Source organism: Physella acuta, unplaced genomic scaffold (assembly GCF_028476545.2).
Source record: "Physella acuta isolate Inbredline_101_S28 unplaced genomic scaffold, ASM2847654v3 ptg000756l, whole genome shotgun sequence".
NCBI classification, from domain to species: domain Eukaryota; kingdom Metazoa; phylum Mollusca; class Gastropoda; family Physidae; genus Physella; species Physella acuta.
The window spans coordinates 121,885-149,259 of NW_026732274.1; the positions used below are offsets into that span (position 1 = coordinate 121,885).

Sequence of the window (27,375 nt, forward strand, 5' to 3'; positions counted from 1 at the left end):
ATGATTACATTTGAGTAAATAAATATTAATTATTTTAAAAAAGTATCCGCTTAGTTAACAATTGTTAACACTTGCCAATCCTAATTCCCATACTAGCGAATTCCCCCATTTCAATTTACATAGTCCAACTGTTGACAGTCAGCAAAACATTTATGCAAAAATATTTCTCTACATATTTGCAAGAGCTACGTATTCGCCAGCATAGTTAATGAAATTGTATGTTCCGCTGTGCACACGAGCGCCAAACTCATCCCCTAGTTTATACACATAAGCCCCGCTACTGCCTGGGCAGGTTGGTGTCTCGTAGATGTATTTGACCCAGTGGTACTCATCTCTCCATCTGGCAACGTTCTGTTTATGGCCACTCATTGCTATTTGGTGCTTCATTTTTCCAAAGGTTACTTGCTTGGAGCAACCATGCGGATGTGACACAATGACGGTTAAGTTCAGATCGTCGACTAAGTTCTGTTTCATTCTCTCATGGTGTCTTAAAAATCCTTTTAGCTTTTGAGCGTTAGACATGTCGTGAGTGACACACTGCAGCACATTGACAGATTTCACTTCAACAATCTCCATTTTCAAGTCATCCATCATTATAAACAACGAGTCCCATTTCTTAAGCGATTCTAATAGTCCATGTACACATTCCACAAACTGTGATGTTGTTTTCACCTCTATTAACGCCCATTCTTTCAATGCCGAAGTTGAATACGTGCAGCAATGACAAGTACATACTTTGTTGTCCGAAGGTGCAAAAGTTTCTACCTGGTAAATCATGCCTGACCCTGAATTTATTTCATTCTTCATCTTATCAAAAAGGATAACTTTCACTGTCAGACTTGTGAATGACTTGATCAAACTAAAAAGCAAGTCTTCCATTTTCAATGGGATGTGCTCCAGTTTCATTTCTCGAATGGGTGTGAAGTGCGTGTGATTTGGGTTTTTTTTACACTGAGCCCACTGCAAATCCACCACTGCTTCAGCGTCGGTATGCATCTCAAAATTACCTGGCCCTGAATGTTATATATATATATATATATATATATATATATATATATATATATATATATATATAGATTGCGGTTGTTCTTAAAAACTAAATTTTGATATCTCAACTAATCACCCTCTGCATTAGTTTTGATTAAAGAAAGTATCAGTTAAAATTTTTCCACAATCTGATTTGTGTTTGTGGCAATCAGAACCAGATGGTTTAGCGATAGTGTTAGACAGAAAAAATGCAGATGATTTAAGAATAAAGTTATGGCTATATATAGAGATAGGACTGGGGTAATTAGAGGGGAGTGTATTCGTGTGGGTGAGAGATTAAACTTATATATATATATAGGCCTATCTATCTATTCTATCTATTCTATCTATATATATATATACATATATATAAAGCAATGTATGTTTGTGTCTGTCTGTCTGTTTTTTATGCATTACTACACCTCTCATCACATCGCCGTGAAACTTTTTGAAGTTGTTGTGAATATTTCTGGGGAGGTGTCTGCGAAAAAATATTTCAAATTCGCATGGGCGGTGACACGGGAGGGTGCGATGTTTCACTGTATACGGTTTACTAAAAAAAGGAAATTGCAGTGACACCGTTCGCACGATCGCCATGAAACTTTGGTAAGATTTTGAGAATACTCCTTGAGGTTTTTTCTGCGCAAAAAACATTTGTTTTTTCTCTATATGGTATCTAAAAATATAAGTCGATTGCGGTTTAACACCGTTCAACCGATCTCCATCAAACTTTGGGGAGTTAATAAGAACAATACAGGGAAGGGTTCTGAAAAAATAGCTTTTGATTTTGCAAGGGCGTCGCCACGGGAGGGTGCAATTTTTCCGTATGTACGGTATATAAAAAATATCAGTTAAATGCGGTCTGACACCGTTCATCCGAGTGGTATGAAACTTTGGGGAGCTGATTAGAACACTCCAGGGGAGGTTTCTGAAGAACAATCTTTTTTTTTAATTTCGCAAGGACGTTGCCCCGGGAGTGTGCGATTTTTCTTTAAATACGGTAAAAGAATTTAAAAGTCGATAGACCATGGGAAAGATCGGGCGCTACAGTCGCTTACTAAATTGAATCAGGCGTGTCCACTGGCGCCCTGGTAGGGTGCGATTTTGCTGCGAACAAAAATTTCAGTTTCGGCCTCCAAAGGCTCAAATGGGCCGCTGAGGGCCATGTAATACGTTTTATTTTAATAATCAGAAAAATTAACTAATGTTAAATAATTTGTGGGATGTTTCTTTTTGTCCGTAAAAAAATCCAGTTTTGTCACTTTGCGAATGATGCAATTAGCATCTATTTTTAGACGATCCAATCAGATATTATATAGATCTTCTAAAAATACACCATTAGTAATGCTAATAAATTGCATCAGCCACAATGAGCTTTGAAAAGACGTCATTTTTTTTTACTCTACTTGTTAAAGAAAAAATCCTGTTGATTTTTGTAACTTTAGCAAATGACGCAATCTGCATCATTGTTTCACGATGCTTTGTGGCGCTCTGGGTTATTCTGTGAGCGATATTGCGCCTATGTTAGTTTTAAGGAACCAGGGCCGTACGAGGCGCCTCTGTGGTAGTGGAATTGGGGTTCCAGAGAGCGCCGCTATATGGCACTGACACTTGGGTGGTCACCGAAGTGTGTTCTACCTAATTATTTCTGTTAGTGATCCACGTACACTCAAAGTTTTGATGCGGCAGTGTAGGAAGCCCGTGTCCCGATATTTATGATTCAAGAGCAGGCATTGTGTACATTTTAATAAATATGCATTGTTCAAAATAAATTACATACCTGTAAAAAGATCGGATTTAAGAACAGCTTTTCCATTGAACGTTTCACATTGACTTGATAACTGTGTTTTTATAACTGCAATTTTGTTTATTAGTTCTTACTTTGTGTTAAATAAATTAATTTAAAACGAATGTTATTCTTTACATTAAAAAATCCCATATTGTACTCACCGTCATACTCTGAACTGTTTTTGAATGACTCGGGTAACTCCTTTTCAAGGATGTAAACTGACGCATCGGTGAAATTCGTAGATGTGTGTATTGCATTATAAAATTGGGCAGAGTTATAATTATGCGAATTCCATATATGCGGATTTTCTCCAACATACACTTGTTTCTTACCCTCTGACTGATGCACTACAGTCACAATGAAATTTCTGAGCTTGTTAAAATTTGCATTTAGTCTGATGCATAGTTTTTGATAAATGCGGCATCGTTTCTCAAGCTTCTCCAATAACCACGAGTCATGACTATAACATCTTAGCAGACAACCATCACCTATAATACTTGCCTCAGCTGTGCAACCTCTAATAATTTCACCTAAACAGTCGGGACTATCACAGTCCAAAATACAAGTCGCATACTTCGCCTCGCTGTCGTCGAACACAAGATGTGTCGCTGTTAATATTTCTATTTCTCCCCAGCTGTTAGTAACATAAGTTCCATTGCTACATTTCTGACATTGGCATGAAATATTATCGGAATCTCTGTACCAGATCACTCTCTTCAAGATCCCAGATCCTCTTCTTGAACAACTCTTTCCTCTGTAATTGTAATGTGGGTATGAAATATCGCTCCCCGGATATAAATCAGGCCTCCTTGGACTTGTATATTCAACGTTAATAGACACTGTACATTTAGCTTGAGCAATTATCAATTCCCTTAGATCTTCTTTTGAAATAAATGTCAAATCTGCTGTAGTACAGAGTTTGAGACGTGGTTTTGCTTTAGCCTCTAGTTTGTCGAAGTATATCAATTCACGATCATATCTCGAACAGGCTATATCTGGAAATCAAGAAAAAGTGTACATACATACACAGAGATACTTGACTAAACCTATGTACATAAATATGTCTATATACTTTTAATAGTACATTCTTATTTTAAAATCTTACCTTTTAGTGCAATATTCATGTCGTCTAAAAAATCGAAAAAAAAGTACCATTACTTTTACTTTTAATTATTATACGGCTTACTTATAACACACAAATATTGTTAAATAATTGAGATATAAATGTAATAGTATTTTAATATTAATATAAAAACTTTTGTTTTAAAAAAAATGGCTTATTACTTTAAATTATACATTGAAATTGTTTTTAAAACAATATAACATTTACTGCATCTTATTTATTATATCTCTAAATTTATTCCTGCAAAACCTTCAAGCTTTCAAACAATAGCTACATTAGGATCAATTTATTTTGATTAGTTTCCATATATTTTAAAATAAAAATTGCCTGATAACGATATACCGTTTGATCGTGTTTGCATCAGATTTTGTTAAGATTAGTATTACTTAAAATTCCCTCTTCCAAATTTCTATAATTAAAATGTAATTTAAAATACCCCCTAAGAAACTGTTATTTTATATTTTTACTTTCTCGTATATACAGAGTAGGCCTATAGAGAAAGTAGTATAATCGTGCAAAAAAAAAAGAGATTTTTGCAAATCTCGACGTTTTACACCTCCCTGAGTAAGGAAAACAAAATTTTGCAATCTTGTCCGTATGCCTGTGTGTGTGTGTATGTATATGTGTCAATAATTTCAGTACCGTTACAGCTAGGTTGATGAAATTTTATATATAAGTATTATATCAAATTTGTAGATCAGAATCAACTTTTCAGCGATTTCCGATAACTGAAAGTGGAACTTTTTCTACTTTGAATTTTTCAAAAGCCAAGGTACTATTTCAAAAAGATAGACCTATATAAAATTTCACGTATTAGTAAAAGATATAATTCACTACCTTCTGTCAAATTTTGAGTCATTTCCAGAAGTAATAATTTTTGCTATTTCCGATTTTTCAAAAAACGATTGTGAATTTATAAAGTACTAATAATATCCCGCACTATTATGGACATTTTATTTGGCGTTCACTTGGTGTGCAACTCTTTTTTTTCTATTCTATTATAAAAAGTTTAATTAATTAAAAAGGATTAAAAATCATGTCTATATTCCGAGTTGCCATCCCCCTTAGTGTTATATAAAAATATTGAAGAAAGTTTAGGTGAGATCACTCCCGGTTTTATAAATATACTATATTGTGCACATTTTAATAAAAATGATTCAAATGTTTTATTTAGTTTTGTTATTTTACTATATAGCTTAAAATACCAAATACCACTGTGTCATAGCTTATATTATAATTTGATAAAATATGTCAATTGAAATATCTTAATTTTTTAATATTTATATATTTATTGAGAAAAATATAATACTGAATATTTATTGATTTCATTTATTGTTTTAGTAATAATAGTTTTAGCTAAAGCTTTATTCGTTTTCAGTATATTAATATATAAAGTTTTGAGATGTATGAATACGAAATTTCGAAAAATTCTTACAAAAAAGTGATAAAATTCAAAGCTACTTACCCTTAGAAATTTTAAAAATACTGATGTCTGCAAAAAAATATAAAATATGTGTATAGGAATAAAATAACAACGTGCATTCGTATTATTGTTTATTAAAATAATTCTAGAAGCATGTCATTTAAAAAAAAAATTAAATGGCAAGTTCATTCGTATCAATTGGTATTGAGCAAATTAATAAATAAACATGAGGCAATCCAAGCACAAAGCTATTTTATGCCATACTTTTTTAGATGTGAAAACACCAATATCATAATTCATGTTCAAAGCACCTGCACCATATTAAGATTCACATTATCCATTAAAGAAAACAACTCGCGTTTTAAATTAGTTACTACTAATCTTTGTATTTTTTCATTTTAAATAGTACTGTTTGTATATATATATATATATATATATATATATATATATATATATATATATATATATATATATATATATATATATATATATATACATAAAGATATGATAACGTCCAATTAACTCATTGGAAAGTCTTTGATATATTTACTGAAAACAAAATTCGGAATGTATAGGCTTATAGCTTGTAGTTAAACTTTATATCTTTAAATAATCGCATCGACTAGTTAGCGGAGCATCATGTAATTAACATAAATGTACCTTTTGTAGACTGGTATTCTTCTGGATTGGAAGTGTAGACTTGCTCTGTAAAATATTATATGGCATTATTTAAATTGATTTATTAACCAATTAATATTTACATGAGTCATGAATCAAGTATAAATTATAAGTCATTATTAATTAATTTAAAAAGCTTTTATGAAAACTATTTTCTGAAAATGTAAATGCAATTTTAATTTTATCCTAATATTTTATTCGTTTATTTTTGCCTGTATTCAGAAAACGGTTGTGAAATTTCAAATTTAAATATTACATTTTTGACAATCTGGTATTTTTCCTTAACAAACATCAAGTTTATCCTCCATTTTATTCAAGCACTTTAGATAATGACGATTTTATATAAGGCCGTTGTCAGCCCAGGTCAGTAATTATGTTTTATCTGATAAAATACATGATATAGAAACCTGAAATAATCTTACCTTTTGTAGATGTCATACCTTCTTTTTTGGAACTTTCCTGTGGTCCTGTAAAACAAATTACAAAATATAACGTGGTAGAGCCGTTCGTTAAAATTATTTTTTATCTTTTTAGGTCATTTTAGTTCCTAACATTACATCCCTTCTTGTTATTAAATGTAAGTATTACCTTGTAAATCTTGTGTATCTTTCTTTAGCCAACATGAATTATCTGTGGGTAAAAGTATGTATAGCTTAAACCTACAAGAATTTATATAGACTTTTGTTTTAAACATTGGTTTTAAAAAGCCAGTGCAATGTAATTAAAATTAATGTGATGATAAAAATTTATTTTGTTTTACTTTGTAATGATATTTTAGATAACTAAAAGAATTGACATAAAATGATCTAAATCAACTAATTAAAAAAAACAGATTTTAAAGTAATAATCTTTAAATATTCCTGCTTTCTATATAAATATACCAATGCAAATGTGGCATGTGCGTTGAAATATCTAAAACAATTACTTACATTTATATTTTAAGTAGGGGATAGCAATGAAATAAAGAATAGTGCATTATTTGTATCTACCTCATGATAATATAATAATTAACTTTTTTGTTATTAATAACTTTAACATATATATTAAAATAAAATGTGTTAAATCTAAAGCCAAAACTTTTATTGTGTAGTTGACCACATTTACTACTCTCAAAGTTTTGTCTGAAGGAGGTGAGTAGCACTAAATATCGTAGTTGTTAGAAACAGAAAAATATTAAAATTTGACAAACACATACAATATTCATCATTCTCTATTGTATCGCGTTGCATACCTGAAATAAAAATAAGAAATGGAGAAAATGCATTAAATTTTTTAAAAATGTTTATTAACATAAATAATAGAAGACATTCAAAATCTATACTTTTTAAAAATAATTTTATCTAGAATTAACCTAATTTCTAACATATAAACATTTAATTTGGCTTTTTTATCTTACTGAAAAATTAACATTGGTATAAGGGATATTCTTTTGAACCTGATGGTTCATGCGACAAATGAAGTGGACTTCATCAGTTTCTCTGATATACATTAGCATACATGAATTTGACAGCCACATTTACTTTACTTACTCTACTGCTACGTCCTTTACATGCCCTCTGATTGTGTGTGTGTGTGTGAGTGTGTTGTGTATTTGAACGACAGTTACCCTCCTTTTTCTATATAGTTGTAGTCCATTTTTGAGTGTTTACATGGAGCGAGTGGTGTTTACGTGAAGAGTGTCAGATGACCGGTGTCAGAGCATGTGCTAATGTGTGTAGCAGTTGGTTGTAGTGTGGCTGTGGACGTCGTGTTAAGTATCGTGTATCGTTATTGAAGTCGTAGAGCTTTTTATTATATATTAATTTATTGTTGTATTATTCTTGTATATATATATATATATATATATATATATATATATATATATATATATATATATATATATATGATAAATTTCTTAGCATTATTTAGTAGTTTTATTTAGCGTTATCTAATGTATTTGTATACGTTATATTTTGTGGGTTCCATGACATATGATCTCAGACAAAATATCCCATACAAAATATCCCATACAAAATATCTCAAGGACAAATGATCTCAAGGACAAATGATCTCAAGGACAAATGATCTCACGGACAAAAGATACCAGGACAAAATATTTTAGGACAAATGATATCATGTACAATTGATCTCAGACAAAAAAATCTAAGACAAAATATCCCACGGCAAAATATGTTTAGTATTTGAGATTATTTTAGTCGATTTTATCATTTCAAAAAATGGATTTGTCTTTACATTTGTTTACAAATAATAATTGGGAGGAAAGGTTGTAGCACAGGTTTGTCACATTACACGAAACGTTGAAATTACAATTAGAAATTTAATATTCGTCGATCCAAACTATGTTTTGGTAGACAGTGCAGGTGAGCTTACCGATCTTTACACAGCGCTACAACAATAGATGGACGAAACTTGATCAAAAGGGATTTCTGATCAATTGATGAAAGGGCTATGAAAACACACATACGTAGAAAACTGGCCGCACGCTTTGTTAGCGGACAGAACCTAAAGAGGTAGACAATACAACTAGCATCTTAAGTCAATAGTAATATGTCGGTCACATTTTAGTGATCAGGTGACATGTGCTTGTTTGACAGCGGTCGTTGCAAAGCAAAGTTATTCATTACTCAGCTATGGCGTCTTTCTTTTTTTTAACACGTTTTTCTTAACTCAGCTTCGCGTTTGTGGATGGATTTATTTGTTATTAAAATTGACATCGAAAATTAGCCCACTTCTGATTGCTCTAGAGATCTGAAATTTGGCATAGAGGCTACTTTCGCCTAACAATTTCAGATGCAATCATAAAAACTAGCAATTAGAGACCGTAATTAGCTTAATTTAATTACGCCCCAAGGACCATAAAATTGAGGACATGATTTCTAAAGATACCGACAAGACTGGAGGCCTATTGACACAGTTACTTCGGCCCCAATCGATGTGAGCGCGCTGGCCGTGATCGTATAGTGGTTAGTACTTCGCGTTGTGGCCGCGACAACCCAGGTTCGAATCCTGGTCGCTCAATATTTTTAGTCCGTGTATTTATAAACACTTAGTCAATTCATACTTAATCAAGTCATTAGATAAAGTAGAAAATAAACTATATAAAAAACTTTTTAAAAACCACGTTTTTCATGTGTAGCAACGGACTAAAAAGGAGAAAATAAAATACTTAAAAAAAACTTTTTAAAAAACCACGTTTTTCTTGTGGACTAAAAAGTAGAAAATAAATTTTTCTTTTGTGCTTCCTCGAGCTGTGCAGGTTCTTGTGATGACTGACAAAAAACGTGGGTCGGGCAGATGGGTCGGGAAATTTGATGGTGAACGTACCCACGTTTTTTGTCAGTCATCACAAGAACCTGCACAGCTCGAGGAAGCACAAAAGAAAAATTTATTTTCTACTTTTTAGTCCACAAGAAAAACGTGGTGACACCATTTAGGAGGGGGGGGGGTGACACCAAGGCAAAAAATAGCAAAATATATAGAGAAATATATATATATATATATATATATATATATATATATATATATATATATATATATATGTCATCAACATATAAGCAATATTAATTTAAAGTTACTCTTTCTGAGTTGATTGTCAAGAGGATAGAAAAAGTAAAGTTTATAGAGATAGTGTGGTCTTTTTATGCACATCTGCCATGAAGTAAAATACAAAGTAATTCGATTTAGTACCCATAAAAAATATCTTTCGCTTTTGTACTATTTCAAAGATGTAAAACATTCCTCCATTCTAATTTATTTTGCTCTACATGTTACCGAATTTTAAATTTAAAACAATGTACATACGTGTGTCATCGTTTTGTTTCCTAGAGTTTTCTTCAAACATGATATGATCTGAAAAATTATCAGTAATCTCAATTATTAACATACCTTTGTTTAATCTCTAAGTGCTATAGTAGCATATATGATGACCTGATCACAATTTATTTATTAATAAATGTTTTATTAAAGTTGATAGTTTAAAAAAGTAAATTAAAGAATGTTATTTTGAAAAGTACATTATGTTAATAATAGTTATTTAAAGGGCGAAAATGTATATATTTAAATAAGATATTATTTATTTTATTTAAGATATTTAAGATGTTTAGAGATTAACACACCATATCTATCGGCGTCTGCTAATGCACCCATTTGATTTTCTGAAGAAAAAAAACACATTAAAAACACAAAATTTATCTTTGGGAAATGTTTTGAAATTAAAATTATAGGTATAAATAATACGTGGACATTTTATCTTTCTGATTCACTAGACTACCTGTCATCCTTTGAATAACTATGGGTTTCGGGGGGTCATCCATAAATGACAACATGTCTGTTACTTATCATCACAAAAAAAACTAGACCTCACATTAAAAAAGACGTCACAAAGCAGACTTTTTTTTCTGTTAAAAACACCGATTTCAGCTGACCATGGTTCTTACAACACTATTCCTTTATATGCTGAGGTCACAAAAACAGGTCAACTCTACTTCACCTGCAAAGTGTCACCCCAACTCAGACACCGATTAAAAAACACCGATTTCGGATACACCTACCCAAACTCTACTTCATCTGCCCACTGTGCCGACAAGTCTCAGACATGTTTTCATCGTTTAAAAAAATTTCAGCCGAGCATGGTTCTGACCATCTAGAAATTTTTCTCGTATACACGAAGTATAGAGAAAGTATTGTAATCGTGCAAAAACAAAAATCGAGGTTTTTGCAAATCTCGACGTTTTAGGGCTCCCTGAGTCTGAAAAACATAGTTTTGCAATCTTGTCTGTATGTCTGTGTGTGTGTATGTGTGTGTGTAAACACGATAACTTGAGTACCGTTACAGCTAGGTTGATAAAATTTCATATATAAGTATTTTATCAAAATCGTAGATCCTTTTCAACTCTTGAGCGATTTCCGATAACCGGAAGTGGCACTTTTTTACTTTGAATTTTTCAAAACCCTATAACTTGAGTAGTATTTCAGATAGATAAATAAAATTTCACTTGTAAGTAAATGATCTAATTCTCTACCTTCTATCACATTTTGAGTAATTTCCGCTAGTAATTTACGCTATTTACGATTTCCCAAAAAAAAACTCATGTAAATTTATAAAGTACTAATAATATTGCGCACTATTATGCACATCTTTATTTGGAGATCACTTGGTGTGCAATTCTTTTTACGCGAGATTTTATTCTATTTTAAAAAGTTTAAGTATTTAAAATGGATTAAAATTCATGTCTATACCCCGAGTTCCCAACCCCTTGTTGTTTTATATAAGAATATTCGAGAAAGTTTAGGGGAGATCACTCCCGGTTTATTTTTGTCTGAATTAACAATGGCGTCATTATTATTGTGTATCATTTTCAGCATTCGATTCTATATTCTATTTTTTTGTTGAGTTTTTATTGTTATGGTAAAGTTAATGTTAGTTTACATAGGTTTGATGATACTAAGTATAGATTTATATTATGTAAGTGTTTTTAATTTTTGAGATGTGTTTAAAAATATAGTCGTTTTATTATTCGAGTTCCAAAAATTAGGGATGTAATTATTGCAGACCCTATATGGTATTTTTTAAAAATAATAGATAAGGTGATTATCTCTACACATGGTAATCTTCATATTTCAATTCGATTTTACAATAATGTTGACTTTTTAGCATAATGAGGATGATTGAATTTTAAATTTTTGATATATAATATCATGAAAATGTTTTTAAATCCTACAATTAACAAAATTTATTACCTTTATCTGGAATCAGTGGAACTAGCACACTTTTTCTAATCTCTGTTAATGTTCTAACCTCTTGACCATTTTAAGAAAAAGGTTATAGTTAAATTGATATTATGTCATTGTATATAGAATTTTTTTTAATTACATATTTTTGAAGAAAACTAGTAGGCATAAAGAGACAACTAGCAAAATAGAAAACGATTACTGCAATACCACAAAACAAAAGGAGATTAAATTATTTTACATATTTAAGTTTTTGCAAGTTAAAAATGTGATAATTTTTATCTTAATACTGCAAAAGCATTGCGTATTTTACTTTTAGTAAGACACGGTGGTAGCAGTTGTCTTTTTATTTAAATATATAGAAATTAATAATATGTTAAAAAGACGTATTATATTTTTTTTCACTCATTGAAATGTATTATTAGTTGGTTCAATACCAAAGTGCAGTTATTGTATATTTTATGTTTAATGAGGTGATTCTCTCTATATATCGTACGGCTGTAAAAAGTCTATCCTTGAGATCAATACCTTTTAACAGCTTTATTTACAAAACGTAACTGAGGTAATTTGTTGTAAAACATAACTAAATGATGGATTATTACCTGGATAAAAATCCCGTGTTAAAGATACTCGACTTGGTGGGATAGCTGGCGTTTCGCTTTTGTCAGTTTCTAAAACAACCGGGGAGAGTGTTATGAAGTGGGACAGCACAGTATTATGGTAATTTAAGTAAAACATTTCAATTTACCCGCATAAAACATATAACTACAACCAAAATTTTTAAAATGACAACCTTCCCGCTCCAGACAGGTGTTGGTTTTAGCTATAGCGAGAGGTGTCTTAATAAACGTTTTTGTATCTTTACAATCCTTTGGATGTGGTCAACATTTATTTTATCCTGACAATCAAATGTTTAGGGTAACTTCCTTATTTATTTAATAGTGTAATTGAATTATGTTTAAATGTTTTGTGCTAATAACGACAAAGATTTAACAACAATAAATAAAAAAAAATGATCTAGCTTTTGAGATAAATGGGAAAAAATGTTCTACTAGTCACCATGACCGATTAGTATCTCACATTAGTGAATTATAAGAATGTTGTATGATTTTAGTGCAAAACACATCCAAAACAATTCGTTAAAGTGTCTAATATAAATATTATGTCATTCCTACATATATTGTTAAAGGTATTGTTTCAAGGCATGAATGTATTATCAATCGCTTCAAGCGAACCATTATATAAAAAAAAATTGTAAACAAAAAGTAAGTTAACGGTCTCCTTTTTAAAAAAATTATTCATTTAATTTTGTCGTTAGAAGTAATCAGAATATTTGTTGTTTTTTTTAAATTCGTATGTATAATACAATGAAACATTATTTGATTTGAATTGTATCACAACATTCAGTACCTTTATTTCGAATCTGTAGTAATTGCAGACTGTTTTTTGTTTCTGTAAGTGTTTTAGTCCCATCATCTTTTTATGAATACAAAATGTGATTATACGTCATATTAAATATTTTTACAGTTATTAATACTAACATTACCAATATTTGACTAAAACTAGCGACCAAAAAGAGATCAGAAGTTGAGTAGAAAACGATTGCTGCGCTGACTTATACTAAACAATTAATGGTAATGCTTGTATTAGTTTTTTCGTCAGTCAAACGGAAAGTAATATTTGATTTCAATCATGTAAAAGCAGTAAGAGTACAACCTTCAGTAGGAAGCTGTGGTAGTAATCGTCTTTCTGTTTAAAAAAAAATGGTGTTAAAACATATTAAAAAATTAACCTTATCAAATATAGTTAATGTGTTATGAGAAAGAATTTGCATTGGTTATTTTTAAAAACATTATTATCTCGATTCAAAATTGACTATTTATAATGTCGATAATGTATTAATTTTTAAAGTCACATTAAAAAAATCGATTACAACACTTAAAAGTTAAGAATGGTTGTCTAGAGAATTCAACAACGCTGAAAAATAAAAGTTAATTATCATATTACATTTTAAAAATAATTAAGCACTTAATAGATGTTATCATTATTAATTTTAAAAAATTCCAAAACATAGAGAAGGTCATTCTCATCAACCGAATTTAAGTAAAATAAATTAGCTTAACCATTAATTCAAACTTTTTACTTTTGTTTACATATTTTTCAAATTTCATATTCGATATGCTTCTACTACCTTATTTCTGACAATTCTTTTTCGTTTTTGAAATTATGTCAATTCTACTCCTGCTTACGAAGAAGTAAAAGCCACTTTACTGAATTACCTTTGTCTGGAATCAGTAATAATGTCGGTGTTGCAATCTCTTCATCTTGTGAAAGATTTAAAAAAAGGAATCATATGTCATTGTGTTTAAGCTTACTATATATAAATATATATATATTATATATTATATATATATATATATATATATATATATATATATATATATATATATATATATATATATTCCAAACATTACCAATATGTCACTAAAACTAGATAAACAATTGAATTAGAGTTTTGCAAACAGTAGCCTAAGTGTACTTCCTTCAGTAATAGTCGTAGCAGTAGTCTTCTTTTGGTTTGAATATAAAGATATTGATAAAATTTTGAAAGACAAAAAAACGGGCATCAATAATTAAAACTGAGAGCATGTTCTAAAAAAGTAATTACCATTGAGATTTTTAAATACATCATTATTTTGATTCGAAATTGACTATCAGAACTCCGAAAAATAAATCTTATTTTTAAATCACAGACTCGAAAATCGCTGACAATTTTGATTTATACCAATAAATAGATATATTTTTTTTCAAAAAACTATGTTTTTATATGTTTGAATTTACAATAATTTTTTTTTTTTTAATAATCAAAAGAGTGACTATCATGTTTACCACCCACATTTTTGACAATAGTAATTAGTTTTTAACAATTTAATCGAAATTTTTCCTTACACATTTTCGAAATATAATATTTTTTTTTTACTTCTACTGTCTAATTGTGACATTTAATTCGATTTCGCCATTTTGTTTGTGGTGGTGTGGTTGAATCCGAAATTGTCAAGTTCTTATATCAGGCTCGATTCCGTATGTAATCTCTAAGTCAATCCATCTTTTTTACGTACCTGACTCACGTTAATAAAATAAAGCGACCAGGCATAATATTGAAATTTTTACCTTATATGTCAAGGTCAATGAAAAAGGTGTGCTTAATTACACCGCACTATAGAATGTTAGGTTTATAAGAGTACTGTACATTATATCATGTCGAGTCCTTATTTATGAAATAAAATTAAATTGTCCTCAATTTCAACAATAAACTAAATTTGATAAAATTAAAAAAAAAAACAAATAAAATAATAATAAATAATAAAAACACATTATTTTAAAGAAATCAAAAATTAAATTATTTAATTAAAAAAAAACAACAATTATTTCGCGTCATCAGAAACAGTACTGTCTATCATTATATAATTTGTTCAAGCGATTCTCCGGCACTCTCCGGTATTCCGGCACTTTTTATCTATAATTTAAGCTCGAAGTTTAGTTTTTTTATAGCTTTACTTTACAAGTCTTGGTACACTATTTTGTTTGTTAAATACTAAAGCTATAACAGAGTAAAGTGGAATAAGCTTAATTGCAAATATTAAGTTCAACTTACGGACTAATGGACCCATGTTTGGACTTTCGTTTTGTTGAACATCTTAAAATTATAAACTTGCATATGTTAAAAAATAAGTCTGTTTTGTCATATTTAACCGCTCATTCTCTTTCTCTCTCTCTCTCTCTCTCTCTCTCTCTCTCTCTCTCTATATATATATATATATATATATATATATATATATATATATATATAATTATATTTATATTAACAACATTATTTGCATGCATTTCAAACATTTGGAGCTTGCACTATTGAAAAACTAAAAACTCACAGCTAATGACAACAAAGACTTCAAATTTTAGATAAGTGAAAAACTCAAATTAGGTTCAGTAAATTCGCTACCTAAAATCGCAGGAGTTGCTTTAAATGATGAACAATTGAGCTCACTTGCATAGTTAATTGACATATTTTGTACTTTTCAAGCATCCAGCGCTGATTGCGAACGAGCTTTTAGTCTTATGAACAGAATTAAAGTGCACGCACGAAATAGATTTAAAGCCAGACATTTGGAGAATCTAATGCAAATTAAATTATATCTAAATGCTGGAGAGGATGTGGATTTAAACAAAGCATATAAGGCGTGGAAGTAAGGCAAGGTTAGACGAGAGAAATTTCAATATATGCCCCTGAAAGTTTAGCTAATTTTGTTTTCAAGTCAGCTTTTTAAAATGGTGTTAAACTATTGTATTTGTATTATGGTATTAACATTATTAACATAAGATTGCATTTCACTAACATAGTAAGTCGACCATATAACATGTTGTCTAAGTAAACGTCTGAAAGTTTCTATTGTATATTTTATATTATTTTGATGGGATTCGCATTTTCTTTTATTTGTATACTTTTCATTAGTCCTACACATTATACTATTAATTTATCAAAATTACTCTGCTTAATGGCAAGCCTAAACGTACATATTGACTTGCCCAAGTCATTTTTAGCTACGAGCACACAATATATTTTTTGCACACACACTCTTAGTCTTTAGAGGGAACATTTCTGACCAGCTAAATCAAAACAGCGTATCAGATGCAATCTATAAAACGGATGGTGATGCACTTAAAAGTTTACATTTTTAAAGCAAATCTGAGAATTTAGAAGACTATTTGTTTACTAAACTTAAAAGACAGTAATACATTTTTTCTAATCAATAAAATAATAAGCATCCTCATGTGTTCTCAAAAGCAATTTGGTACTTATTCAACCACTTATTTTCTACAACAAACATTCTATATAATAGTTTCGCTGTCTCTCTATGTATCTATCTATCTATCTATCTATCTGTCTGACAAGAACGCTCTAGAGAAAAGACAAGCAATTTAAAAACATGCATAGTAATTCGAAAAACGAAGTATGACGTCGACACATTTAGCACAGAGTAGAAAATAATCTCAAGCCGGATAGTGCACACATTTATATGACGTCATTGATTATCGAGTAAACATTCAATACAAAGGCAATTTGGTCTAATCTAAGTGGTTTGCGTGAAGAGTTTCTTTCATACAATTCTTCGGGTAGGGGCGAAGCCCCACCCCCGCGTAAGAACGTCTGAGCCCCCCCCCCCTCCTCCCCAACTCAAAAGAAATTTCTTCATCGATACTCTATAATAAAATTACCGCCTAATTAATGTGTCTAATCTAAAAAGTGGTTTTCTTGCAATTTCTTTAATGCAATTCTTCGGGTAGTGGCTAAGCGCGACACCAGTGTTTCTTTCAGACTTTTTTCCTCCCCGGAGAGGGGTGGGGGTAATTGAAATTTTCGGGGGCGGGGGTAGAATTTTCGGGAAGGGGGGCGGACACTGGAAAAAGTATATAATTATATTTCGTTGAATGGGACGGTAGACATGTTTTTTTAGGGGGGTGGGGTGGGGTGTGTGTGTGTGTGTGGGGGGGGGGGGGGGGTGGGTGGTTTTAATTTAGACTTTTTCCTCCCCGGAGAGGGGTGGGGGTACTTGAAATTTTCGGTGGCGGGGGTAGAATTTTCGGGGAGGGGGCGGACACTGGAAAAAGTATATAATTATATTTCGTTGAATGGGACGGTAGACATGTTTTTTTTGGGGGGTGGGGGGGGGGGTGGGGGGTGGTGTGTGTGTGTGTGGGGGGGGGGGGGGCTGGTGTGTGTGGGGGGTGGGGGGGTGGTGTGTGTGGGGGGTGGGGTGGTTTTAGTTTAGACTTTTTCCTCCCCGGAGAGGGGTGGGGGTACTTGAAATTTTCGGGGGCGGGGGTAGAATTTTCGGGGAGGGGGCGGACACTGGAAAAAGTATATAACTATATTTCGTTGAATGGGACGGTATACATGTTTTTTGGGGTGTGGGGGGGTGGGGGGGGGGGTGGGGGTGGTGTGTGTGTGGGTGGGGGGTGGTGTGTGTGTGGGTGTGGGGTGGGTGGGGGGTGTGGGGGGGGGGGGGGTTAGGGGTGTGTGGGGGGGTGGTTTTAGTTTAGAGAAAAGAGACAGCACTATCAGCCTAGCGCCCGGTGTATCCTTCCTCAACGGGCCATTTTTCTCGTTAATACTAATAGTTTCGCTGTCTCTCTATGTATCTATCTATCTGTCTGACAAGAACGCTCTAGAGAAAACACAAGGAAATTAAAAACATGCACAGTAATTCGAAAAACGAAGTATGACGCGGTCACATTTAGCTTAGAGCAAGCCGGAGAGTGTACGCAATTGTATGACGTCATTGATTTTCGAGTAAACATTGAAAAAAAAGGAAATTTTGTCTAATCTAGGTGGTTTGCGTGAAGAGTTTCTTTTATACAATTCTTTCATACAATTCTTCGGGTAGGGGCGAAGCCCCACCTCCGCGTAAGAACGTCTGAGCCCCCCCCCCCCGTGGGGGTGAGGGGGGGGGGTGGTTTTAATTTAGACTTTTTCCTCCCCGGAGAGGGGTGGGGGTACTTGAAATTTTCGGGGGCGGGTGTAGAATTTTCGGGGAGGGGGCGGACACTGGAAAAAGTATATAATTATATTTCGTTGAATGGGACGGTAGACATATTTTTTTTGGGGGGGGGGGGGGGAGGGGGGGGAGGTGGGGGGGGGGGGGTGTTGGGGGGGGGGGTTGGTTTTAGTTTAGAGAAAAGAGACAGCACTATCAACCTAGCGCCCGGTGTATCCTTCCTCAACGGGCCATTTTTCTCGTTAATACTAATAGTTTCGCTGTCTGTCTATGTATCTATCTGACAAGAACGCTGTAGAGAAAACACAAGCAAAATAAAAACATGCACAGTAATTCGAAAAACGAAGTATGACGCGGTCACATTTAGCATAGAGTAGAAAATAATCTAAAACCAGAGAGTGCACACAGTAATATGACGTCATTGATTATCGCGTAAACATTGAATAATAAAAAGGAAATGTTGTCTAATCTAAATGGTTTGCGTGAAGAGTTTCTTGCATACAATTCTTCGGGTAGGGGCGAAGCCCCACCCCCCGCGTAAGAACGTCTGAGCCCCCCCCCCTCCCCAACGCAAAAGAAATTTCTTCATCGATACTCTATAATAAAATTACCGCCTAATTAATGTGTCTAATCTAAAAAGTGGTTTTCTTGCAATTTCTTTAATGCAATTCTTCGGGTAGTGGCTAAGCGCGACACCAGTGTTTCTTTCAGACTTTTTCCTCCACGGAGAGGGGTGGGGGTACTTAAAATTTTCGGAGGCGGGGGTAGAATTTTCGGGGAGGGGGCGGACACTGGAAAAAGTATATAATTATATTTCGTTGAATGGGACGGTAGACATGTTTTTTTCGGGGGTGGGGGTGGGGTGGGTGGGGGTGGGTGGGGGTGGGGGTGTGGTGGGGGGTGGGGTGGGTGGGGGTGGGGGTGGGGGTGGAGTGTGTGGGGGGGTGGGTTGGTTTTAGTTTAGAGAAAAGAGACAGCACTATCAACCTAGCGCCCGGTGTATCCTTCCTCAACGGGCCATTTTTCTCGTACTGTATATTAGAGATTAGAGTGGATGCAAAAGAAACAAATATGAACTATTGTAAAAGTTGTTAACACCAACAATACGTATGCAGTGTTTCATTTGGCTAACTGAATTCTAAAACATCTTAAATAGTATTAATCAGATATATGTACTTACCTTCTATTTGATGATACACTTCTTCGTCACATTCGTTGTACTCTTTGAACAAGCAAAACGAACATGATATAAAAAAGTTATATAAATAATTATTACTTGTCCACTGTAAACATAATATAATAAACACGTGTTATTTGCAACATACTTATAAACCAACACATTTATTGAAAAATATTACTAAATGTGTAGGTTATACAATGCTTGCTTATTTCTATAACTTTAGTGATTGTTGCGAGTACTTTCTGCTTGGTTCAGTCATTAGAACAGGCACTTTTTCAGTGAGTACCTCCTTAAAATTTCACCATTCACTAGTACATATCTGCCATTATAATATTTGGATTGTTTATCGGGAAATTGATCCTCTGGTTATGCGCCATTGAGGCCATTGACTCCGATTTCAGCCTGCTTTTCTTTTTGGATTTGCTTCCATAGCCTTTGTCCAACCAAGAACGAACTACAAGGCAGCAGTTGTTTTTAATTTTGGAGTTGTCTCTCGTAGAAGAGTGGCTTTCCCCAGCTAACGAGCCTCATCTGCCCGAGGTTCGAACTCGAGACTTTTAGGTTTAGCAACCATGAGCTTTACCGACTCGACCACGCAGACCCCTCTCTCTGCACCGATTTCCACTTCATTATAATATTTGGGTTGTTTATCATGAACTTCAATCTTTCTGCGCCGATTTCCACTGTATTATAATATTTTGATTGTTTATCGTGAACTTCATCATCTCTGCGCTGATTTCCACTTCATTATAATATTTGGGTTGTTTATCATCAACTTCATGCTCTCTGCGCTGATTTCCACTTTATATACTGTTTATGTTCTGTCCAACCAGTCTACTAATTCTATCATTTCGCTTTATCTGCCAGCTATAGAATCTATGTCACCATCTAAACGCAGGTTGCTGTTTATCTGTCAAAAGATGCTAACTGAGCCGACACGGTCTTTCTTATATCATGAATCCTTATGTGCTGTTTGCGCTTATGTATTCGTGCATGTAAAACCACAGTGCAGCTTCTAAACGCTGTCGATTGCCTTTCCACAGTCGTGTTAAATATGAACAAGATTACGCTTGTGTTGGAGGTATGTTTCCCCTATGTAACAGTAGATCAAAGATATGTCCATTTTTACTAGTTTTTATTTAACTTGCTTCCTGTGTCTGTCTGCCGACAGTCTGTTTGTCGTCATAGATCGAAACGCTCAAGCTATATTTCGGGCATTTCTAACCGACAGATTCGGTTCAAATTTGACACGTGTGTCAAGACATGAAGGCGTTTTAATCTGACATTAAATTTTACTTAATTGGATGCCTAGTTAATTTTTAAAAAATAATTAACTAAAAATGTGTCCAAATTAGTAGGCTGTCTCACCCAACTATTCCGCTTGATCATACGCACGTTATTATGTTCATTAGGAATGGATTTTAGTCGTGCAACTGTTTTGTCAATTTAAAAAAAAATAAGTAGTGAAAAAAAAAATTCATAAACAACGTTTTAATAACAAGCTTTTATAAAAGGAGAAAATAAATGAGTAACTTTAAATATATAATAATACACTATTATTTTAATAACTATAAACAAAAGCGTCGGTCTCTTCTAAAATATTAGTAAAGTTATTCAATAGATAATAAAGTGCATTATTTCATAAAAGTTTGTTATTAAAAGGTTTTTAGTGTATTTTTTTACAAGCTTTTATCTAACTTGATTTCTCTATCTTCCATCAGTCTGTCGTCAGTCTGTCTAGTGACCAGCGCTTTTCTTTTTATTTATTTAAATAGTGGTGTATTATTATTATTATTATTATTATTATTATATATTTAAAGAAACTCATTTATTTTCTACTTTTTAGTGCATTATTACATAAAAATCTCTTATTAAAACGTTTTTTTTATGGCTTTTGTTTTTCATTCACTGCTACCAACGTCTCCTTTAGACTTTTAGTGATCTCATACACAAATTATGGCCGCGGAAGAATCACCGTTGTGATTGGGCCTTTTGAGAACTTAACACGTATTGCCTGGGCGAAGAGAATCTAAAGTCCTGAACATAAACTATAGTGTCTTAAAATGTGAAATAACTTTATATTTGTGATAAATTATAAAATATACAAAGCCTACCTGTTTTGCTTACACGTGCTTTAGCTTTATGTGATTTGGGTTGCTGGAATAGGCCCTAAGTTGTAGAATAATTTTAAAAAATTAGATTAGTTTAAATTGCATTAACCTTTAGACTTGATTATAAGTCGAAAAACGTAATTGAGACAGTCCGTGAACTATTATACAAAATTCGAACTTGACTTGCACACTTAAAATAAAACTTTCTCGAATACACTTCTAGTGGAATCATGCTTTAAACCGCCCGTTATTTGGGAAAACACTTTAGAAAAAATTCTTTTAATGTATATATATATATATATATATATATATATATATATATATATATATATATATATGCGGCAACTTGGTCGTATGCCGTTATTAAGGCACTTGCCGCAGGCGTTTCAAGTTTGGTAGGCACTCGCCTCGGGGGAATAGAAAAAGGGGCAAATGCGTGTGTTTGTGTGTGTGTGTGTGTTTGTGTTTGTGTTTGTCTGTGTGTTTTTGTGTTTGTGTGTGTGCAGAAATCTTCACAAGAATATTTTCATTGTTTTGAGAACTGACAAAAGGAAAGAGCACAGTTAATTTTTTTTTCAAAATAATCTAATCTTGGTTAATTCCTCTGATTATTTAAAAATATATATCCGAAATTTGTTATTACTGGGCCCTCAGAGGCCCCGTGAGTCTTTCGGGGAAGAAACTCAATCTTTTGTTCGCAGCAGAATTGTGCTGTACCATGGCGCCGGTGGACGCGTCTGATTTAATTTAACGAACGACTGTAATACTTCATCATATCCATAGTTTGTCGCACTGTATTAAAAAAAAACGTAGGCGCCTTAGTGCTTTCAGGGGAGCCCAGGGCGCTTTGGGACACCCAACTACCGTAGCGCCGACGGCTACTCTGTTGCAGTTTTACTTTTGAATATAGTAATACCATTTACTCGCTATGCAGGTTGCTTAATTAACGGATGCCAAGTGCCAACATAGCCGCTCTAAAACTCTGGGCGCCAAACCATATATCGACAAAATCGCACCCTCCGTAACGCCGCCCATAAGAAATTTTAGTTTCTTTTCCGCAGAAATTTTCTAGGGAGTATTTTCATTTACTACCCAAAGTTTCATGGCACTCACATGAACGGTCTCTCTCTCTCTCTCTCTCTGTATATATATATATATATATATATATATATATATATATATATATATATATATATATATATATATATATATTTATATATATATATTTATATATATATATATTTATATATATATATATATTTATATATATATATATATATATATATATATATATATATATATATATATATATATATATGATTATATATACATAAACAAGTATTAATATATAAACTGCAACAAACCATAACTTTCGAAAACACATTTTTGGATCTGAAATGTGATAAGCAAGAAAAGTTGTTACATGTAGCAAATTAAATACAGAGACAGAAATTTGTAGAATGAAAATTCAATTATTATTAAATAATAGTAAAATAGTAGTAGTAATACATGTGGGACAAAGAATCCATACTATAAGTGTTACCGTGAATTATTTTAGTTTTTGAAAGTAAATAAAATAAATCTTACTTTTTCTTTTTCCTCGACCTGCCCGATACTGAAGTAATTATGAAATTTGAAAAACAAAAACCACACGTTTCAGTTTTAAAATGTTTATGAAAGTGTATAGGTAAAGATAAAATTTCATATCTTAAATGTGTCAAACATTTATTTCTTTGAAAATAATTTAAAATGTTTTAATAGTTTTTGAAAGTATTATCAAAACATGTAATATTTTTAAACAATGTGTTAAATGTTTCTTACCTTCTCGAGTAGGATCCATGCTGTCGGCCAAAGTAATAAAAAAGCAAGTATTAATTGATAACTGATTATGTTATAATCAACTAAAGGTTAAAGCGGAATTATTTTGCCCAATTTACAACCGCACACACACGCTTTTATATACACTCACGCACTCAATCATCAGCTTCGAAGATAACGTTTATCCAGTAGAGTAAATGAGTAAACGAATTAGAACATCAAACATTTATAAAAATGAAACTACCTTTGCAGCATAAAGGGTCAGCGACTTTTTGCATTACACAATTTTAATTTTAAAAATGCTACACATGAATCAAATATACTTACAGTGTTTCAAAATATAAGGAAACATGAGGATAGGAGAAAAATACAATAAAATAGATTGTGGAAAATCTGACATTCTGAAAGGTTACAAATTTACTATTTTATCTCTCTTTGGGGACAAGGCATCTGAATTTAAAGTGAAACAGGGGTTTTCTGGATTTGAATCTAGTTTGGATATCAGACACGAAACAACATTAGAGGGTAATTAGAGGGTATTCGCACTTTTCTATTCGACAAGAAATTTCAAAACCTTGAAAATAAGAACATCGTAAGTGCACGAACCTGTAAATTATAGAGGATTGCATATTGTGTTGCAAGAGGATAAAATAAAAGGAGAACGTTTTAGCTTTATGCTCATACGCCCCTTTTATTCGCGGAATTTCCTTGCAAGGGTTATAGCATTTACGGTTAAACAATTCAATTTCATGGTGTGGCTTTTAGTTTTGAAAATCATTATCAGCTTGGAGGTGAAGAACACACTTTCCTAATAAAAGAGCGGTGGGCGGAAGTAATATTTATCAAGAGCGAAATATTGGTAATAGCATAATGTATTACAATTTGAAGATTTTAGAGCATGGGGAAGGGGAGGGAAGTGTGGTTACAGGGGCGTGAATTGTTCGGCTCTGTTGTTTATTGTGTTGTACTGAGTTAGGTGTTGCGTCTATTGCTATTTATTTTGCAGAGGAAAGAGGGACGTGATTCAGCTTGGCATAAAGTATATTTGTTTTAGTTGTTGTTTCCATTTGAACGGTCTAGTCTCTATCGCCTCGAGGTCCCTAAGGCAGTGCCCTCTGTGAATTGTTAGTAATAAAACAGATAGTGTTAGTTACCTCACAAGTTAGAGACAGTTACAAATGCTATGGACGTTTCGACCCAAGGTCTTCGTCAGCACACAACAGTGTGGTTAAAGATTAGACAAAAAAAAGACAAACAGTTACACAATTTTGGACTTAGCTCGACAGTGAAAACACGTCTTGTCTGCAAGCCACGATATGCAACAGAAGAGACGCGTGAGAAGGACACTTGGACACCGTATTTGTGAGGTAACTAACACTATATGTTTTATTTCTAATTGAATTAACCTCATTGCTGCTACCATTTGAATTGTTAGTGTAGGTCGGTCACAGTAGCTAAAACACAGTATGCGCTTATGTCTTTAATCTACACTTCACTACAGTAACGTTTCGATCGTCTCCTACGCTTCGTTGTCGTCTCAAGTGGGTTATTGCGTTTAATGCGTTATATATTTCGGCCGAGGAAAACAAAAAGAGATGTGACGACTAAGTGTACAGCGTTTATATTGTAATTGTTATCTTCCTTTTTTTCAGTATTCTAACTGTCACCGCGTGGTTTCTAAGGTCATGTCCTTTGTAGCTCAAGTTAGTCACTGTCCACGGGTTTGTCCAGGCTGATGCTGAATTTTATGCTAAGTCGTTCAATTTTCCTTTACTTCAATATCGTCACAGTCTTCTTCTAACTAGATGTACTGTTCCGCTTCATCGTCGCTTTCTTCTCTATAATCGAGAGGGGAGGGGCAGAATGGGTAGGAGGTGGGTGTGGGGAGGGGGTTATGAAGGTAGTCTGCTGCTTTTCCGTTAGTATTCCTGGAGCGGCAATGTAAAATTGTAAAAGAGGGAATAACTTTAGTAGTAAAAGTGTTATCGAATGGTCTCCCCTTTCCAAGTCGTCTGGACGCTAGACACCGTCGTCGTTTGACGAGCGAATTTAAGACAACACACCTTTGAAAATAAGAAGAGGAGATTATTTAAGGAATACTAGAGTTATCAGGTGGTCCTCCCTTTCCCCGCCACATAGCCGTCGATAGAATCCTTGCAAACACATACAACAGACCAGCTTCTCTCAAGTGATCAGTTTTACCATGCAAGATCCAAGCCTCTCTCAACACACCAGTCTGGTCTTTTAATAATTCAATGCGACTGACACTGCATTACAACCCTGATGCTACTATCTACTTCAAAGTCAATGAGCAGATAGTTGGCAACATTTAAACTTTGGTCGCAACATTAAGATCCCATCCCTAGTCAATCGAAATAAAGTAGGGAGGGACCTAATATTTACCGATCTATATGAGCAGATTCATGTTGATGGTGCGCAATAGAATTTTTATTAATAAGACTATATTTTATGAAACATTCTAAAGAACTGAAAAAAAATGTATTAAAAGTGCAGAAATGTTTTTTTCAATAACAAGCTTGTTTGTAATAATGCACTTAAAAGGAGAAAAAAAATGAATATTTTTCTTTTAATATATTATAATACTCCACTATTTAATAAACTATAAAGAAAAGCGTGAGTCTCTTCCTAAATATTACTAAATATATCCAATAAATAAAATAGTTCTTCTTCTTCTGTGTCCTTAATTTAGTTTATGGTGGGGGATTTAAACAAGTCTAACTTTATGTGTGAACTGGACTGTGGTCTTCAGATCAGCGGGTGCCTGTCATGTATCGATGTATCGAAACTGCTGAACGAAATTTCGATAATTTTTAACTGACATAATCATTTCAAGCTTAGCACATTAGTCAAGGCCAAATGACAAAGCTATCTGACATTAAATTTGGCTTAATAGGAAGCCACGTTTTTTTTCAGGAATTAATAAAGATTTCGTATATAAAGTACTATTTACTGAACTATTAAACGCGCATTTTTCGTGTTCATTTGATGAACAATAGTTTTTAGTCATGCAACTCTATTGTTTTAATGAGTGATATCCAATAAACTTTCTCGAATTTACTTAAATAACAGAACGGGGGATGGAAACTCGGGGTATAGACATGATTCTTAATCAATTTTTAATTACTTAAACTTTTTAAAATAGAATAGACTCTCGTAGATAAAAAGTATAGCGCACCAAGTGAACAGCAAAAAATGTGTGTATAATTTTGCGGAATATTAGTACGTTATAAATTCAAATTCGGTTTTTTGAGAAATCGGAAATAGCGTAAAGTACTACTTTCAGTGAACGAAAATTACTCACAATTTGATAGAAGGCAATCAAAGCTGGTTTACTCTGTGAACTCCTAGAAGAAAGTGTAACTGTTGACTATATTAGAATAAACAGTGTAAACCGGGAATTTTATCACAAACTTCAGTCAATTGTAGCAATTGAATTAAATTTACGTAGCACGGAATTCAGAACACAAAGTCACACATACATACAATGTTAACTAAGTAGACACTTACTAAAACGCGGCCTATTGTGACTGTGTGGATGGACCAGTGACGCGAATACCCCACTTGTCTAAACACTGGTGTGTAAAAGATAAGCGTGAGTAGATCCGTCTTGTTGTTTTTGAGATTGTCTCTGTCAATAGCGTTAGTAGGGATTGGTTAACTCACTTTCTCTTCCCATCCCAAGATATAGGAATATATATATATATATATATATATATATATATATATATATATATATATATATATATATATATATATATATATATATATATATATACCAGCTGTTATCAGCTAGGCGTTGCTCAAGCTATTTATATGTCCAAATGTCAAAGTTAAGGTGCATATGTATGTTTACAAAACATTTTAAGAACAAGTGAAAGTGCATTATAGAACGAAATAGCACGTGATTCTAATAACTACACAT

The 27,375-nt window shown here is 32.9% G+C and overlaps 1 protein-coding gene across 1 annotated transcript; it reads right to left on the reverse strand.

Moving 5' to 3' along the window:
* Window positions 1-26,980, reverse strand: LOC131950344 (uncharacterized). Its single transcript, XM_059312446.1, has 22 exons — window positions 26,961-26,980; window positions 23,436-23,455; window positions 23,202-23,229; window positions 22,979-23,006; window positions 21,618-21,672; window positions 19,504-19,545; window positions 15,425-15,466; window positions 14,049-14,093; window positions 13,486-13,518; window positions 13,180-13,245; window positions 12,372-12,440; window positions 10,155-10,193; window positions 9,841-9,888; window positions 7,235-7,270; window positions 6,628-6,669; window positions 6,462-6,506; window positions 6,022-6,066; window positions 5,404-5,430; window positions 3,921-3,944; window positions 2,977-3,810; window positions 2,807-2,881; window positions 1-1,013 (listed from the first exon to the last, which is right to left on the reverse strand). Exons 2-22 carry the CDS (start codon window positions 23,452-23,454, stop codon window positions 169-171), a joined length of 2,487 nt encoding a protein of 828 aa, XP_059168429.1. The 5' UTR covers window position 23,455; window positions 26,961-26,980; the 3' UTR covers window positions 1-168.
* Between the last annotated feature and the right edge of the window lie 395 nt (window positions 26,981-27,375).

What these genes read in the sequence shown, in the direction of transcription:
- LOC131950344 (XM_059312446.1), bottom strand. An exon ending in AGTGTATCATCAAATAGAAG is followed by an intron (nt 15,467 to 19,503) that starts GTAAGTACATAT and finishes TATAATTTTAAG; the next exon opens with ATGTTCAACAAAACGAAAGT. An exon ending in ATTACTGATTCCAGACAAAG is followed by an intron (nt 13,519 to 14,048) that starts GTAATTCAGTAA and finishes TTTTTTAAACAG; the next exon opens with AAAGACGATTACTACCACAG.